The 20099-nt window shown below is 39.4% G+C and overlaps 1 protein-coding gene across 2 annotated transcripts in view; it reads left to right on the top strand.

Annotated features, from left to right (window-relative positions):
• LOC106087842 (uncharacterized) overlaps positions 1 to 20099 on the top strand; it is a 187128-nt gene that overhangs the window by 39335 nt on the left and 127694 nt on the right. For both annotated transcript variants that reach the window (XM_059363014.1, XM_059363015.1), the window contains exon 6: positions 3021 to 3116. In XM_059363014.1, coding sequence (XP_059218997.1) covers positions 3021 to 3116 — 96 coding nt within the window. The remainder of the gene's footprint in view (positions 1 to 3020; positions 3117 to 20099) is intronic.

Raw genomic sequence — 20099 nt, 5'->3', positions numbered from 1 at the left:
TGCCACAGTGCGACACTTCTTTGGAGAGAGTTTTACATGGCATAGTACCTCACAAATGCTGCCAGCATTAGGAGGGGAAAACCACCGATGAAAATTTTGATTCTCATGGTCTCGCCAGGATTTGCAGCCAGGCGTTCAGTGTCATAGGCGGACATGCTAACCTCTGCGCTACGGTGGCCTACGGTACCATTCTATGGTGGTGGGTATAAAAATATTTTAAAACAATTAAAAAGGCGTTAAGTTCGACCGGCCCGAACTTTCGATACCCACCACCTCAGGTATATATGTAAACCACTTTTCGCCAAAATACGGTGAAAATGCATACCTTATGCCCCATAGCAGCTATATCGAAATATGTTCCGATTTGGACCAAACACTAATAAGTACAAGTCATTGTTCAATTGTGCATAACAAAATATTGCTTTTTTTGACAGCTATATCCAAATATAAACCATATATGACACGGATGTCCAAAAACCTAACATAAATCACTGTGTCAAATTTCATTGAAATCGGAATATAAATGCACCTTTTATAGGGTCAAGGCTTAAAATCGAGATATTGGTCAATATGGCAGCTATATCCAAATCCTGCCCGATTTGAACCAAGTTGCAGAAAAATGTCGAAGAGCCTAACTCACAGTCCCTAATTTCGGCGACATCGGACAATAAATGCGCCTTTTATGGGCCCAAAACCTTAAATCGAGAGATCGATCTATATGGTAGCTATATGCAAATCTGAACCGATCTGAGCAAAATTGAAGATGAATGTCGAATGGTGTAACACAGCTCACTGTCCCAAATTTCGGCAAAATCGGACTATAAATGCGCCTTTTATGGGCGCAAGACCTTAAATCGAGAGATCGGTCTCTATGGCTACTATAATCAAATCTGAACCGATCTGGGCCAAATTAAAAAGGATTATTTAAGGGTCTAACACAACTTACTGTCCCAAATTTCGGCGAAATCAAGCTTTGAATCCGCCTTTTATGGGCCCAAGACCTTAAATCGAGAAATCGGTCCATATGGTAGCTATATCCAAATCTAGACCGATCTGTGCTATATTGCAAAAAGATGTAGAGTCGCCTAGCGCAACTCACTGTCCCAAATTTCGGCGACATCGGATAATACATGTGCCTTTTATGGGCTCAAAGCCTTAAATCTAGAGATCGGCCTATATGGCAGCTATATTAAAATCTGGACCGATCTGAGCAAAATTGAAGAAGGATGTCAAAGGGCCTAACACAACTCACTGTACCAAATTTCAGCAAAATCGGTCTATATGGGGGCTATATCAAGATATTGTCCGATATAGCCCATCTTCGAACTTGAACTGCTTATGGAAAAAAAGGGATCTATGCAAAATTTCAGCTCTTTTTCAGCTATTTTTAAAGACTGTAGCGTAATTTCAACAGACAGACGGACATGACTAGATCGTCTTAGATTTTCACGCTGATCATGAATATATAAGCTTTATAGGTTCTGAAATGGATATTTCGATGTGAGGCAAACAGAATGAGAATATGAATATACCAACATACTTCGGTGGTGGGTATAATTATAACACCAAATAGCTATGATAGCAATTTTTATACCCACCACCATAGGATGGGGGTATACTAATTTCGTCATTCTGTTTGTAACTACTCGAAATATTCGTCTGAAACCCCATAAAGTATATTTATTCCTCATCGTCGTGATCTAGCCATGTCCGTCCGTCTGTCCGTCCGTCCGTCTGTCTGTCTGTCTGTCTGTCCGACCGTCCGTCTGTTCGTCCGTCTGTCTGTCTGTCGAAAGCATGCTAACTTTAGAAGGTGTAGAGCTAGCCGCTTGAAATTTTGCACTTCTAATTAGTGAAGGTTGGTTGGGATTGTAAATGGGCCATATCGGTCCATGTTTTGATATAGCTGCCATATAAACCGATCTTGGGTCTTGACTCTTGAGCTTCTAGAGGGCGCAATACTTATCCGATTTGAATGGAATTTTGCACGAAGTATTTTGGTATGATATCCAACAACTGTACCAAGTATGGTTCAAATCGGTTCATAACCTGATATTGCTGTCATATAAACTGATCTGGGAACTTGATTTCTTGAGCCTCTAGAGGGCACAATTCTTATCCGATTTGAATGAAATTTTGCACGAAGTATTTCGGTGTGACATCCAACAACTGTGCCAAGTATGGTTCAAATTGGTCTATAACCTGATATAGCTGCCATATAAAACTATCTTGGGTCTTGACTTCTTGAGCCTCTAGAGGGCGCAATTCTTATCCGATTTGAATGAAATTTTGCACGAAGTATTTCGGTGTGATATCCAACAACTGTGCCATGTATAGTTCAAATCGGTCCATAAACTGATATAGCTGCCATATAAACCGATCTTGGGTCTTGACTTCTTGAGCCTCTAGAGGGCGCAATTCTTATCCGATTTGAGTGAAATATATATATATATAGCTGTCATATAAACCGATCTGGGAACTTGACTTCTTGAGCCTCTAGAGGGCGCAATTTATTATGGTCTGAATCGGTCTATAGCCTCATACAGCTCCCATATAAATCGATTCCTCTATTTTACTTCTTGAGCCCCCAAGGGGCGCAATTCTTATTGGCTGACATTTATACAGGTCTCCAACATATAATTTTATTGTGGTCCGAAGCGGACCATATCTTGATATCGCTCTAATAGCAGAGCAAATCTTTTCTTTTATCCTTTGTTTTGCCTACGAAGAGATGTCGGGAAAAGAAGTCCACAATTACAATCCATGGTGGAGGGTATATAAGATTCGGCCCGGCCGAACTTAGCAGTCTTTTACTTGTTTTTGGTAAAGAGGGGTTTATGGAACATTTTTTAAAGATTTCTATGAATATATAAAAATATTTTTAATAAATAATGGTCTTGAACCCATATTCTATTCTACATATTCTACTTCAATACATTTGTAAACCTTAGAGTTTACATTGAAAATGTTCCTAATTCACCAAATTTCTCTAACTTTAATTTTTCTCTCTTCCTTTACAGATTTATTGATATACCCATCGAATCGTGCGGACGTTCTTCACCTTTACGTGTTGCCTTACAAGCCAGTGCACCTGATTTACTACTGATATTGTTAAGGTGAGTAAACAACAAGACACCTATCTTAATAACAAACAAACTGCCTTGAAACTATGGACTTCCTTCCTATCATGATAAGCAATTCAAATATTTATGACACCCATATAGAGATCTATCCTTTTCCATAAGATGTCAACATTATGAACAAATTCCACGTTTCCACATTTACGTTCTTCAAGTTTATTGGTTTTTTTAAGCTTAAAATCTTTAAAATCAACATTACAAATTTAACAGAAAATTCGTCTTCATCACCATCTTCAAGGAAGCCATAACAAATTTTACATGAAATTTGTATTATGAGGAACCAATATGTTTGGTTCAATTGAGGCTTGTGATGCCACAAATGTTATTGGGGAATTTCATATGAGAGTACAATTTCCATGAAATGCTGTTACGATGCAAACCAAGCAAAGTCTGATAAACAAAAACAAACATCCAATTCTGCGTATGTACGAGAGTGTAATGAGTGCCAGACAATGTGCATCCAGGCATTACATTGAGAATACAATTTCGAATATACGAAAAGAAGAGCAATCATGATAACTTTGTGAAGAAGCAGACGAATGAATGTATTGCAAATTTCTGTAAAAATTTTCGACGAAACCATTCTTCAGGAGATTCTGTCAACATTTAATATAGGAAAATTGATTTGAAATGGCATTTTTAAGGAAAATTTTTCAAAATTGCCAAATTTCCTATAGAATTTGACATCATTTTCAATAGGAAAAACATATATCCAAGTATCTCCGGCCTCTTTTTGACATGGTTCACTTGCAAATACCTTTCATTACAATCCCATTTTGACCCGTTTGCTATACATGTCCATTTGGGGCATAATTTTGGGGTAATATATAAGTTTCGTATCCTCTCAAGTACCTTTTCATTGAATTCCATATTGTCCCGGTGGGGCCACATGTCGGCTTAGGGTTGCTTTTGGGCGCCCCACTTGGGACCAGACCCCAACTTTTTATATAAGTTTCGTATTCAACTTCCATTTACCTTTCATTGGATACACATATTCACCAAATCGGTAAACATGCTAGTTTTGGGCGGTTTTTGAGGGTGGGGTGGGTCCCCGTCACGAGGGGTCAAATATTTATATCAAGTTCGTATTCTACTCTTAAGTATCTTTTATATGACACTCATATTGTCTCAATCAGTAAACATTGAGCGAAATTTTGTTTTCGCTTATTATTATAACCCAAAAACACAAAATTGGTATAAAACTTTGGGGTCAAAGTTTGGTTGGGGGATGCCCACCCATGAAACCCTACCAAACGTCCGTCCGTAATAAGGGGAAACAAATTTTCGCTTAAATCCATGCATCAATTTCCGAGATCTGGCGTTTTGGAAAATTGGGGTTGAGGGGAGAGTGCGCCCCCCTTACGGGTATCATAAAATGGGGCACTCTATATCCATCGGGAGGCCTCTACCATCTGCAAAAATTTCATGAATTTCGGTCCAGCGGCTTTTGAGTCTATAGATAACATACATGCAAAGCACATCACTTTCATTTTTATCTAAAGAAAATTTTGTTTCATTATTTTTCAAGTCGAGCTTAATGACCAAGCGAATTCAAGGAGAGATTGTTAAATGAGTCTTGAAGAAAAGAAATTGCCAGTTCCTCAGACAAGGCAGGACAAATGTCACCCCACTGGTGAACGCGAACGCGATAATTGGCTTTCTTTATCTCATCGGCACCATCGTGAACTATGTCCGTCCGTCTGACCGGCCTACAGTTCACTTCCCGTTGTTCGTTGTACTTATAGTTGAGATCACAAACACAAATCCTATGTGAAATCTCAACTACTACTACCAGACTGTTCGCTGTAAGCTTTTTCACTGAGCAATATCTCTTCAAACAAATTTCAACTCCCATCTAAGGCTCTGGCATTCATTTTCTTCCTTTGCCAACGTGGCAAGCTCCGCCTGCCGACGTCATGTTGACGTGAAAAACCCCAACAGATGAAAAAGAAAAGTTTGTAAAAATATTATTTCTATATGAATTTTAATCAAAATTTCACTTCTGTAGGAAATATTGTCAAAATTGAACTTCTGTGAAAAATTTTGTCTGCATAGACATAAGCTTTAACATAGCCCCACAAAAAATAATCTAAGGGTGTTAAATCGCACGATCTAGGCGGCCAATTGACCAGTCCCGAACGTGAAGTAAAACGTTCACCGAACTCCCTCTCAATAAGTCCATTGTTAGGCGTGCTGTGTGGCATCGTCTTGTTGAAACCACATGTCTTGCAAGTCAAGTTCTTGCCTTTTGGGCAAAAAAAGTTGAATATCACCTCACAGTAGCGATCACAATTGCTTTATGATTAGCATCATCTTTGAAGAAGTACGGTCCAATGATGCCACCAGCCCATAAACCGCACCAAACTGTGACTTTTGGATGGATGCATTGGTAGCTCTTGCAATGCTTCTGGCTGATCTTTACTCCAAAATCGACAATTCTGCTTATTTACGTACCCATTGAGCCCAAAAATGAGCTTCGTAGTAAAATGGAAGTAGCGCACCATGAACTTTCTTAACAAAGCATTGTGATAGCAAAATTCAAAAAATTGCAAGCGTTGTTCATTTTTAAGACGATTCATGGTTAAATTATAGATCAACCTGAAGATGTGTGACAGTGAAGCAAAACATGAAACGTGCAAGGGCTATTTAAAACAGTGTTGTCAAAAAGATTATAGCTAAAAAATCACCCTTTATTTTCAATGCTAGGAATATGTTTGTCAAAATGTTATTGCTACTGTAAATTTTGTCAAAATTTCACTTCTATCAAAAATTTCTCAAAATAGGAGTTTAGATTAGGCTAGGTTTAAGTTGCAGTCTTAGACGTTTTCGTCCATTTCTTATCGTTGAACCATCCAGATCGCTTAAAAAAGTCCAAAAACTTGCGAATGTTCACATCTGCTAAATCCAAGAATTTCTCAAAGAAATGACACATACACCGCATATGATCGATAATCTCTTCTTCTTCGAAGTCCTCACAGCTACTACAGAAGTCGTTACTCAACATATTTCCCGATATGTCATAATGGACACAATGATTGAGAGGTCTGTTCTAGCAAGCGATAGACTTCTTAAAGTCCAGATAAGCCCACATAGCTTTGAAATGCTCACAGCAACAACACCCCCAACCTTCCCCCCTCCCCCCTCCCCACCTCTCGTTTTTGTCATTCGTTGTTCATCTAGCCTGTTCCTAAAGACTCAGCTTACATGTCGCTAATGGCGTACCCATAGATTTCAATTCCTCAGAAATGTGTAGGTTAGGTTAAGTTGAAAAGAGGGTGCGAATATTAATCCATGCCACTATGGACATACACCTAAGCCAGTAATCGGCTTGTTCTGCGATTTAAATAATAAAAAGTAACCTCGAAAAAGACAATTTAAGGCAGGAATTCCGTGCTGCTTGCAAAATCTTTAATTGTAATCCATACTTCCTTTACTTGCTTTATGTCTGGTATTGTGTCCCCACCTAAGTGCCGGTGTCTGTTCGCCGCGAAAACCAGGCAATGATATAGGAAATGCTCCAACATCTCATCATCTCCCCGCATGCCCTATACACACACATCACTTGCCGCACCGATTTTGCATAAGTGAGCTCGTAGTCCTGTTATGATAACGAAAGCTTTCCTGACTTCGAGCTGGCTTCCTTTCAGTAATAGCCTCGTTTTCTCGCAATCCGAATCTACCCATAGGATTTTCGTCGTCCTGCAGTTCGTAGCCCACGGCCCTTAATGCGGACTGCGTCGACCCGAAGATCTTCGGGTTAACCGAGTTTGTTGACAGCAGTCTTCAGGCCTTCACTGCTAAATCGTCTGCTTTTCCATTCCCCCTTGCTCCGCTATGGCCCGGCACCCAAACGACGCGATGAGGAGATTAACGCCTTCTCTGAGAATGGCAGAGAAGGCGTTAATCTCCTTAAACTCCAAGGCTGTTCGTGACTTTACTGTCCTGGTTGTTATTGGCTAGTTTACTGTTCGTAAAGATGTTCACACTCGATGTCCTCGCGTAAACACCACACCACTTCATGCATTCCGTTATCGTCCGGATCTCCGTCTGCAGGACCGTATTATGGTCAGGCAGTCTAAAACAGATCTCAGTTCCTGGGTTCTCCATGTAGACCCTAAGCCCACTCTGTTCTCTAGCTTTGCTCCATCCGTGTAACATGAACTTCTAGACGGCAATAATAGGGATCCGTCAATCCAAGGATGTGACGCTGGCAGCAGTGCCTCGCACTCGACTTCAAGTGTCGTGTCAGGTATCCGATCGGAAATCTCTTCCCTTCCTTCCAGGTTTCCTATCGTCGCCACGATTATACCGCGATGGTTTAACCTGTTCTTATCCTCTATCCATTCTCCCATCGCCTTTAGTCTCATAGCCGCAATGGCTGCCTCACACTTAATCTGTATGTCTATGAGTCGGATATCTAAAATAGTCTCTAGTGCCCTAGTGGCCGTTGTCCTCAACGCTCCGCCTTTTCAGAGACAAGATGTTCTCGGAACCTGTTGTATTATCCTATCGTTGCACTATTTCTCCATCGCAGTTCATCAAACTAATGAAGAATGTGGATGGTAGTTCTTAGTCTCGCAAGCCCATCCGCTTAACAATTCTTTGGACTATCTCTGTGACCCGGCACCCAGAACAGGTTCATTTGGAACTGTTTAGACATCTCATTGAGTTTTTGAAGTCAGAAATATGTTGCCCAGAGATTTATTGGCCTCAACTTTTGTCAATGGTTCAATTGCAGATGTATATGTCATGAGTTGCCTTTCTTGCCCTTTCCAAGATATTTAATTGGAAGTTCAATTTCCTGTCTACCAAAACACACAGGTATTTTGCTTTTTCAGTAAATAGAACATTCTCTCACTCAAGGAGACCGGTAGCACTATACTTGTATACTTGTATCACCTGCTGAAAAAAAAAACGGCCGCCTTATACGGAGTTACGCTTAGACAAATTTCGGTAGCGCTTCCTGAAGTACATCTCTAAGAGTGTCGGGAAACTTTCATCTGCATGAGCGACCACTTTTAACATCTTTTTCCTCCATAGACAATTACATATATATTTAATGGATATATTCCAAAGTAGAGGATACAGTACACCTCCTTCAGGTCTCACTCTGCTAACCTATCTTTGTGATCTACAGATCACAAGCCTGCCGTAATGCAAGTATGTCAGATTATGTTAAGTTGAAAAGAGGGTGCAGATATTAATCAAATTAAAGGAGTTATGTGCTTCTTACAAAATTTCTATTTTTTTCTATACCACACCACTAAGTCGGTAAATTGTGTCCACACTTAAGTGCCGGTGTCTATTAGCCGCGAAAGCCGGGCAATAACATAGAAAATGCTCCAACGTCTCATCATCTTCCCCACATTCCGCAAATTTTTTGCGTAAACTCGTAGTACTATGTGTCCCGTTATGATACCGAAAGCTATACTAATCTCCTTCTTACTACCTTTCAGTAATAGCCCCGTCTTCTAACTATTGTGATCTCCCCATTCTACCGACCATTATACCGACCTTTTCGATGGTCCATAGTGTTTGTCGCCTACGCCCTTAACTCGGACTGCGTCGACCTAAAAGGCCTCGGATTAACCAAGTTTGTTGACGACAGTCAATGCCAAATCGTTTGCTCTTTCATTCCTCCTTACTTTGCTTTTTCTTACGCTCCAAGGACTGATCGTTACCCTCCCCTTCTGGTTGTTATTGCCATGATTGCCAGTGTTCTGTCCAAAATAGATGTCCTCACATTTACACCACACCACCTCACGCTTTCTGTGATGGCCCGAATTGAAGTTATTGAAGGCACCCTCAGAGTCAAGAAATTGTATCCATTGTAGTATCCTTAACAGCGTAAGAAACCTCTGTTTGTGTTATGAAAACTCTCTTCTCTTCGTCAACCTTCATGCTGGAACACTCACATATAAATATCATTCATTACACTGCTGTAATGTAAACAGACTTGGTCTTTTCTGCAAGTTGTTGCCGAGACAGTCGATCTTCAGAAATCTTTACCCTAAGATATGTTTCCATAAACCTCTGGAGAACTCTTCAGCATTAAGGATAACAGACTAATAGGACGAATATCTATCGCCTTCGTATGGAAAGGCTTTACTGTTCTGCAATGAAAACGACCTTTTTGTACCCCTATACTACAGGTACAGGGATTTTTTTCAGGGACCGTTATGGACAGCAAACAACGCAAAATTTTTTGCCGCTCTTTTGACATTTCTCTTCACTAGGGTTTGCCGTGCGATTTGATGTTTACAAACGCCTTAATACATAGCACCACAGCCGCCTATGTATTGTACAAACAATGATTTAAGAGTCATTTGAACTTAAGGTTGGTATACATACAAATTTTGTGGCGATGATCAGTGCATAAAACAACAACGCGTGTTCACAAAATCATCCGCATTTGTTAACAATATTTTCAACAACGTCTCTGTATGATAATGACAACATAGGTGCATGATTTTGCAAAGACTTTTTTCTATCAGTGTATATGAAATTTCGACAAAATCGAACAAGGGAATCAAGAATTCGGAGTTAATGGATGAAGGGAATCGATACTTTTTGTCACCCAAAGGATTTTCGACTTAGACACAATTTCTCCACTAATCCTCGACGAATGTATATCTGTGACAACCTCTTCTGGCACCACGTTGTTCGTTGGAGAGTTTCCAAGAGCAGTTCTACTATACATTGGCTATCATTCTATAACTTCTGATTGCACCCTACCCTAATAGATTTTGAAGCTAGGATCTACCGTGATCTAAAGGTCTCGGATGTATTGCTCATGGATCTGCAAAATTCCACCCAGGCTTTGTTCTGAGCCTTTTTAATCTCGCACTTGTATTTTCTTAGTTGAAGACTTTTCTGCAACACCTCCTTAGATCAACCGGATCTGGGGCCAACCATGGAAGTCACTGTTTGCCTTTTGGTTTCGCTCTTGGACATGTAGTCTTAATCACGTCATTCATGACATTAGTGATCCGCTAGGTCAATATATCAATGTCCTCTACAGTTTTTCTCGAGGAAATTTTGTCAATATTTCATTTCTATGCCACAAAATTAACTTCTTTTCATAATTTCTCAATTTTTCTATGCTTCTATTGTTGCTGTGGTATCTTTTTAATTTTCAAACAATTTAATTGCTTTAATCAAAGATATTTTTACTTAGCAATACCTCTGCCACATCTGCTGCAGCGTAAATCTTACTTTAATATTTTCCGGCATATAACCTTAAGCAGTTCATAAGAAAGCATTTTGATGACATTCACCATGGTAACAATGCAAGCGCACTCGAACAACTTGCATGTAGGCAAAATTTGTGTTCTCATCTCTTTCGAAGGCAGAATAACATGCAACAAATAAAACAGAGTGTAAAGATGGCGCATCTAGCAGCAGCAGCAGCAATGCAACGTTAGCAATGACAGTGCAACCTTGAGATGTAACAACCAATCCAAAAATCTGAGTATATAGGGCTTAAGCTTAAGATGTATGTGTAAGTGACTTTATCTCCATAAAATAATAATATGTAACAGTCAGAGACACACACACACACACACACACATATACAAGCAAACAAACTGCTAGAGAAATGCTAACATGCCTAACCTATACACTCAGCACAACTACGACAAAAGCCGCCAGTCAGTCAACAGGCAGCCAACAATGAAGGAGAAAAGAAAAACTCAGCTTTTTGAGTGCATATCATATTCAGGCAACATACGGACATACATACAGACATTGCTAAGGAGAGCAAGAACATTTCGTAATATAAAAGAACAACCACATTGCATATTGTGTTGGCTTCTTTTATAGCCTATGCCACTTTTGTGGTAAGATTTGTGCACTGTTTGTAACATCCATTTTTGTACCCTCAACCTTGGGATGGGGTTATACTAATTTAGTCATACCTCTTATAACACCAAGAAATGCCTTTAAATCTGGAACCCATCAAAACAAGTAAGGACGGGCTAAAGTTAGGCGAAGCCGTCCTTTTGATACCCTACACCACATTCGATATACAGGCTAAGTCATCGAATTTAAAATTTGCTTAAATTTGAGATTTAGAATTTCGATCAAAATCCATACATAGAGTAAATCGTTGAGCAAAGAAGATCGTTTGAAAAAAAGGTTTTGCTAAAGGCCTTAAAAGTGAAAATCGGGAGATACATATATATATATGGGAGCTATATTTAAAACTGAACAACTTTCTATGAAATTCATGAGTCATCAGAAGAGTTATAAGAAAAACCTTAGCGCCAAATTTTGTGGAGATGGGTCAACAAATTACAAAATTATTGGGAGTTATTCAAAACTATTGAATTCAATAGCAATACCAGGAGTCATAAAGGCATCATTTGTGCCAATTTTCGTGTGAATTGGTAAACAAATCACCAAATTATTGCAATACTAGTCCAAATCGAATTAACATGTATATGGGAGCTATATCAAAATTTGAACCGATTTTTTCCAATCTCAATAGGCTTCGGCTATGAAATTCACCACAATTTCCAAAGTCATAAGAAGGTTTTTCCTGCTAAACTTCAAGAGAATCAGTAAACAAATGACCATTTTATTGCATTATTACTGCAAATCGGACGAACATGTATATGGGAGCTTTGTCCAAATCTGAACCGATTTCTTCCAATTTCAATAGGCTTTGTCTTTGGCCGAAAAACATGCTCATAATAAATTGAAGACGATCGGATGAAAATTGCGAACATGGACAGACGGACGGACAGACAGACGGACTTAGCCAAATCGAATCAGAAAATGATTCGTAGTCGATCGGTATACTTATCAATGGGTCTATCTGTCTTCCTTCTGTACCACAGTTGTGGTGTAGGGTATACAAATCGAAACAAAGCTAATTTTAAATGGCACATTTTTCAACATCGAAAGAGAAGAACGAACAGACCAACTGAAAAAAGAATATGACCGCTGTCCCGCCCATGATATTGAAATCGTTCTGGGAGATTTTAATGCGAAAATAGGGAAGGGAAATATCTTTGGCTCAACAGTCAGAAAATTTAGACTACACGAAGAAACTTCCAATAATGGACTGAGGCTAAAAAGACTCGCCGCGGCAAAGAACATGGTAGTTAGCAACAGATTCCGACATCGAAGGATTCACACGGTCACATGTCTGTTACCCGATCAAAACACAAGAAACCAAATAGATCATCGTGTGATAGATGGAAGGCAACCAGCGTGGTAGATGTACGATCGATCCGAGGGCTAAACATCGATTCGGATCATTACCTGGTTGCAGCAAAGGTTCGCAACCGTCTTGGTATGGCGAAAAATGTACAATCTGACACTGCACGGACGCCAAACATTGAAAAGCTGCAAACACAACAGATGGCAACGGCATACTCCACTCAACTGACTCAAAAGCTTGATAAAAGTACCCCTTCTCTCGATGATATAACGGCGCAGTGGCAAACCATTCCCCACTCCATGGAAAATGCCACGAAATATGTATTTGGGTACCGGAAGCATCCCCCCAAAGAATCCATGGTACGATCAAGAGTGTCTAAATGCTACTGAAGCCAAGAATGCAGCATACAGAGCAACACTGCAAACAGTATCCACGCCAGTAGCCAGATGAAGGAGAGGTATCTGGAGAAAAGGAGGGAGGAGAAACGTCTATTCCGCGGAATAGAAATGGAAAGGCGTTAGTGTGAGCGAATTGAGATGTACAGGAGTCAGAATGAAGTCCGAAAATTCTTTCAAATAATTAAAAATCAAACCGATGGCTTTGGTGCAGGCAGATCCTCCTGCACAGACAATGAAGGAAATCTGGTAACTGACACAGTTAGCATGCCGAGGTTATTGAAAGAACATTTTACCCAACTGCTAGTGTCCGACTTTGGCGGCGAAGAGGATACCGCTGAACCAAGCCCTGATGATGGTATAGAATGTTTACCTCCTAGTCAGAATGAGGTCCTATTTAGTAGCAGTGACCCGACTGAAGAACAATAAAGCAGCAGGAGCCGACGAGTTACCCGCTGAACTATTTAATACTGGAGGCGACACGGGTATGCGTTCTTTAAACCAGATCGCGTAGACAAGCTGATGCAAAGCCTTATCACTTATGCATCAGCTTGTCTGCGCGATCTGCTTACAAGAACACATACCCGAAGATTGGTACTCCTCCCCATCGCATAACAGATACTCTCGAGCATACTGTGTAAAGATTAAAACCTAAAGTCAATGAGATAATTGGGCCCTATCAATGCGTCTTTAGACCTGGTAAATCCACCATAGACCAGATATTCACATTGCGCCAAATCCTGGAAATGACCCAGGAAGGACAAATCAACACCTACCATCTCTTCATTGACTACAAAGTCGCTTTCGATAGCCCTATACGTTCAAAAGTATTTCAAGCCATGACTGAGTTTGGTATCCCTGCAAAATTACTAAGACTCTGCAGGATGACACTTGCTGAAAAACGTTCCATAGTAAGAATAGGAAAGAATCTTTCGGAACCATTTAATACCAAAAGAGGTTTCAGACATGGAGACAGCCTATCGTGTGATCTTTTTAATATTCTGCTAGAGAAGATTATGCGAGATGCAGATGTGAATAGGTATGGCACACAACACATGCTACTCGCCTATACCGACGCCATCGACATCATAGGTCGGTCACCGGAAGTAGTAACTGCAGCCTTTGAAAGAATCGAAAAAGAGTCACTGAAAATGGGTCTGGCAGTAAATGGAGACAAGATGTAATGGAAGGTTTCAACTCCCAAAACGCCATATACAACCAAGCAGACAATGAAAGAAAGGGAACCACAACTTTGAGATAGTCAGTAACTTTATCTACCTCGGTACCGCCGTAACCTAAACGAATGACACCAGTTTTGATATAAAGCGAAGAATAATACTGACAAACCAATGCTACTTTGGACTTAGTAAGCAGTTTAGAAACAAGACCATCTCTCGACAGACGAAGATAACACTATACAAGACACTGATACTACCCGTGTTTTTATATGTTTCCCAGGCATGGGTACTTGTGAAAGCTTACGAGGCAGTTCTTGGAGTATTTGAGAGAAAGATTATTCGTAAGATATATGGACCAGTTTGCGTTAATAAAGAATATAGGTGAATCATGAGCTGTATGCCGACGATATCATAGTTACACAAATCAAAATACATCGGTTGCGTTGGCTAGGTCATGTTGTCAGAATGGATGGAGAAACTCAAACAATAAAGTCTTTTGTAGGCAATCACCGCAAACCGGTACGACCAAAAGCCAGATGAAAAGGTCAAGTGGTGGGAGACACCTTGAAACTTGGTGTCATAGATTTTAGTATAAGCGCAGAAGATCGAGTCGCTTGAAACGCTATTCTACATTCGGCTAATCGAACAAATGTTCTGTTATAGCCAATTAAAGTAAAGTATGTATGCAAATGCAAATTTTGCCCATGAACAATCCACTGAAGAACAGGGGCAAACTTCTCACATATTAATGAGTGCAGTCCGATTCAAGTTTAAGCTTAATTATAAGGGGCCTCCTTTTTATAGCCGCGTCCAAACGGTGTGCCGCAGTGCGACCACTCTTTTGGCACAGATGTTGCCAGCATTAGGAGGGGAAAACCGCCGCTGAAAATTTTTTCTGATGGTCTCGCCAGGATTCGAATACAGGCGTTCAGCGTCATAGGCGGACATGCTAACCTCTGCGCTACGGTAAAATCGATTAAAATTATAATCGATTTATCAAAAAATTTAAGGGTGATTTTTTAAGAGCTATAGGAAAGTTTTTTAAAAACAACGCATATAATTCAAAAAATATGCATGAAGTCTTTATTTGAATCGATAGTACGGTCCATATAATTTAGTGTTTGAAGATTATTTCATGGAAATGTTGACCGTGACTGCTCCTCAAATGGCTCCTCCGCTTAGTCCTCTTTTGGCATACTCTTTCAGACATTTCGGCTGGTATCTCAGGAATAAATGCTTCAATCATGCCTCCCAATGCGTCAAATGAAGCGGGCTTGTGTGTATAGACATGAACTTTAACATATCTCCACAAAAAATAGTCTAAATACGTTAAAGCGTACAATCTAGGCGCCCAATGGACCGGTCCCGAACGTAAAATAAAATGTTCACTGAACTCGCCTCTCAACAAGTTCACTGTAACGCGTGCTTTGTGGTCTGTGGCACCGTCTTGTTGAAACCACATGTCATGCAAGTCAAGCTCTAGCATTTTGGGCAAACAAAGTGGGATATCATCCCACGTTAGCTCCCACCATTCACAGCTACGTTGCGATTCACATAATCTTTGAAGAAGTACGGTCCAATGATGCCACCAGCCCGTAAACCGCATCAAACTGTGACTTTTTCTGGATGCATTGGTAGCTTTTGCAATGATTCTGGCTGTTCTTCACTCCAAAATCGACAATTCTTCTTATTTACGTAAGTATTTACGTGAGCCAAAAATTAGCTTCGTCGCAGAACACAATTTTAGCGCGATGAACTTTCTTAATAAAGCACGTATTTTGATAACAAAATTCAATAATTTTCTAGCGTTGTTCGTTTGTAAGACGATTCATGGTTAAATTTTAGACCAAACTGAAGATGTTTGACAGTCGAATAAAACACGAAACGTCAGGCAGCTGTTTAAACCAGTGTTGCCAAAAAGATAATAGCAAAAAAATCACCCTTTAATTTGAAGGTAGTTTGCTCTACCTACTCACCCCAAAAAAATCGTTTATAAAACTATTGAATATTTGAACTATCGAATACTCGAATACTTATCAGATAGTCGATGTAATCGATTTGATAAGTAGTCGATCAAATGAACAATCTATTTATCCTTTATTATTAAACAATTGATTGAATAATAGATTCCTAAATATGACTGCTCTGTATGGTGATTTTATTTTTTCATTGCCACGATCTATTCAACGATTTATCGTGACGCCGATTTTTGTAATATTCGATTAAAAGGATAATCAATTTATAAAATAATCCAATTATTTGTCGAATAATCGATATACTTGACTTTTGTTGTCTGCACTCGTATGTGCATCTAGTCTTGGTTGTCTAATGTTTTTGCCATCTTCAAGTTCATGTTCTATCAAAAAGACAAGCGACAAGCAATGCAAACATATTCGTAATGCGATTGCTGCCATTGCTTGTTTTCTGAACCAACATATCTGGGAGCAGAGTTCCATGTTAGTGTGCATGCAGTATAAACGAATGGCTGTCTTAATCTGCATTGCGAATAAAACTCTCCAATATGTCTCCTATTACGATAGATTTGTCTTTCACCAAAGACCGTATATCCATGTGTATGCAAACTGCAATAATTCTTATTAGAAAAGCAAACAGCATCAACATGGAAAACACTGTCAGTAAAGTAAACTGATGTGTAAAAAAAATGAAAAGATGAAGACAAAAAGCAAAAAATGCAGAAAACAATGTATTAGAGAAAAAAGAAGGGTCTTATATAAGCATGTACCCGTAGACATGAGTCTCAGTGGTGTATTGAAAAGCATACCAGCCTAACTAGCACATGCCAATTTTCTCATAAACATTCCATTTAGAAAGAGTTGGGATATATCATTGAGAGTAGTTCGATTCACTCACTGAATCGGACAGCAGTCAGTTGCCCTGCGAAAGGCTTGCCACAGGGAGACTTAATTATAGCGAGGGGCTACCCACTCAGGCGCTCAGAGACATAGGCTGCCATAATGACCTACCTCAACGAGCTTCCTGGCCAAAACGCTGCCTACACAGAAAAAAATAACTTGTAGAAAACATCAACTACCAAATTTGTATGTGAAACTTTAAATTCTCAAAGAATTTTACCATTGAATCCAAGACATTCTTAGTTGAATTACGTAATTAAGTCTCTACAAGAGACATGACAGACAAAATTATTGAAATTTTGTTGACTTTCAACAAATTCTCTAGTTGGAGTAGTTGAAGAAATAGGCGTACTACCATGTAGAGCACAGAACTCCCATGCCATTCATGACTTGCAAACATAGGTTCGAGTCCCCCGGTCGGCCAAAAACAATTTCAATACCAAAATTATTAAAATTTGTTTTTAAGGGTAATAGTAGGGAGTAACAGAGAAAAACCCGAGAGCAGCAGTTATATGAACAAGACAAAGCAGGGCGAGCGAACAAAGAAAACAAAAACCCCACTACCCGAAGCAAAACACATGCGTTGGCTTGTTTGCATAGCGAAACAATCAAAGGTGGTCTCATTTATACAATAACCACAAATCATAAGGTACAATCCGCCATCTTGCCATCAAGCTGATCAACATTTGGCCAACACACATAAAGAAATTTGTGTGCGTGTGTGTATACGTGCGCGTACATGGGCAGAGAATATGCGAGAAAGAAAATAACAACAAAGTGAATGCCAACAAAAATCTGTCATCTTAATACCGTCAAAACTGGCCGGCTGCTAACCGCTGTTCGCATGAGACCACCTTTTAAAATCCGCCTTGGCTGGTTAGATGGTTTTTTGCCTTGCTTATGGATATGTTGTTTTTGTTGTAACATGTTGGCTTGCAAAGAGTGCCTTTCAACAACAAATTTGTACTTTGGCTCATTGGGATTCAAAATATATTGTTGCAGGAAAATTAACAACTTTCGTAGTCGTTTTTTCGACCAAAGTTGTTGTTTTTATACCCTCCACCATAGGATGGGGGGTATACTATAATTTCGCCATTCTGTTTGTAACTACTCAAAATATTCGTCTGAGACCCCATAAATTATATATATTCTTGATCGTCGCGACATTTTATGTCGATCTAGCCATGTCCGTCCGTCCGTCTGTCTGTCGAAAGCACGCTAACTTCCGAAGGAGTAAAGCTAGCCGCTTGAAATTTTGCACAAATACTTCTTATTAGTGTAGGTCGGTTGGTATTGTAAATGGGCCATATCGGTCCATGTTTTGATATAGCTGCCATATAAACCGATCTTGGGTCTTGACTTCTTGAGCCTATAGAGTGCGCAATTCTTATCCGATTGGAACGAAATTTTGCACGACGTGTTTTGTTATGATATCCAACAACTGTGCCTAGTATGATTCAAATTGGTCCATAACCTAATATAGCTGTCATATAAACCGATCTTGGGTCTTGACTTCTTGAGCCTCTAGAGTGCGCAATTCTTATCCGATTTGAATGAATTTTTTCACGTAGTATTTTGTTATGATACCCAACATTTGTGCCAACTATGGTTCAAATCGGTTCATAACCTGATATAGCTGCTATATAAATCGATCTGCGATCTTGACTTCTTGAGCCTCTAGAGGTCGCAATTATTATACGATTTGCCTGAAATTTTGTACGACGGATCCTCTCATGACCATCAACATACGCATTTATTATGTTCTGAGTCGGTCTATAGCCCGATACAGCTCCCATATAAATCGATCTCTCTATTTTACTTCTTGAGCCCCCAAAGGGCGCAATTATTATTCGAATTGGCTGACATTTTACACAGGCCTCCAACATATAATTTAATTGTGGTCCGAACCGGGCCATATCTTGATATCGCTGTAATAGTAGAGCAAATCTTTTCTTATATCCTTTTTTTGCCTAAGAAGAGATGTCGGGAAAAGAACTCGACAAATGCGATCCATGGTGGAGGGCATATAAGATTCGGCCCGGCCGAACTTAGGACGCTTTTACTTGTTCAAAATTATTGTTATCTGTCTATATTTGTGTAAAATTTCTATGACTTTTTGTGAATCGAATTGTTATACAAAATGAATTCTAAAATAAAGGGTGATTTTTTTGAGGTTAGGATTTTCATGCATTAGTATTTGACAGATCACGTGGGATTTCAGACATGGTGTCAAAGAGAAAGATGCTCAGTATGCTTTGACATTTCATCATGAATAGACTTACTAACGAGCAACGCTTGCAAATCATTGAATTTTATTACCAAAATCAGTGTTCGGTTCGAAATGTGTTCATTCACCGTTACGTTGCGTCCAACAGCATCTTTGAAAAAATACGGTCCAATGATTCCACCAGCGTACAAACCACACCAAACAGTGCATTTTTCGGGATGCATGGGCAGTTCTTGAACGGCTTCTGGTTGCTCTTCACTCCAAATGCGGCAATTTTGCTTATTTACGTAGCCATTCAACCAGAAATGAGCCTCATCGCTGAACGGTGAATGAACACATTTCGAACCGAACACTGATTTTGGTAATAAAATTCAATGATTTGCAAGCGTTGTTCGTTAGTAAGTCTATTCATGATGAAATGTCAAAGCATACTGAGCATCTTTCTCTTTGACACCATGTCTAAAATCCCACGTAATCTGTCAAATACTAATGCATGAAAATCCTAACCTCAAAAAAATCACCCTTTACCATTAGTTTTACAAATCGGTCGCCTTAAAGTCAGAGAAAGCTTTCACTCATTTTTAGTTAACATATTTGTCCTTGTCTTTGCTGAATTGAATTAAACTAATTGTTGTATATACTAAATCATAATGACTAACTGAAGCTATGTATTTTTCACTTAAACATCCAAATTGGTAAGCTGCTGCCTTCCATAATAAAACCCACACACTGTCACACTGAATACTGAAAAATGCCTTTTATTTAATTTCTGTTTCATTACACTGTTTTGCATATCTGAGAGTCTTAATTAAAATACAGTCCATTCATTCCAGTTGGAGAAGTTATCCCGGATTTGTGCACGTTTAATTTCTCCATAAACATGATTTCTCAGAAAGACGTTTGGAACAGGTTTTAAAAATAGGCGCAAATTTTTACAGTATGAGCAGATTTAAAATCACATTAAAGACAATTGGTTGCTTAATGGAACCTGGACCTTTTCCCTTAAACCATTAAACTACAATCAAATTTTAATAATCTCTCTATTTGTGTTGCTTCTCAATTAAAAAGTCACCTTCCTAATGTGCACATTTTTAAATTCAATCGCATTTGCTATTCATGA

The sequence above is a fragment of the Stomoxys calcitrans genome, chromosome 2 (assembly GCF_963082655.1).
Source record: "Stomoxys calcitrans chromosome 2, idStoCalc2.1, whole genome shotgun sequence".
Classification (NCBI taxonomy): Eukaryota; Metazoa; Arthropoda; class Insecta; order Diptera; family Muscidae; genus Stomoxys; species Stomoxys calcitrans.
The sequence above is the reverse complement of the archived record's forward strand: the minus strand, read 5'-3'. Positions and strand labels throughout refer to the sequence as shown.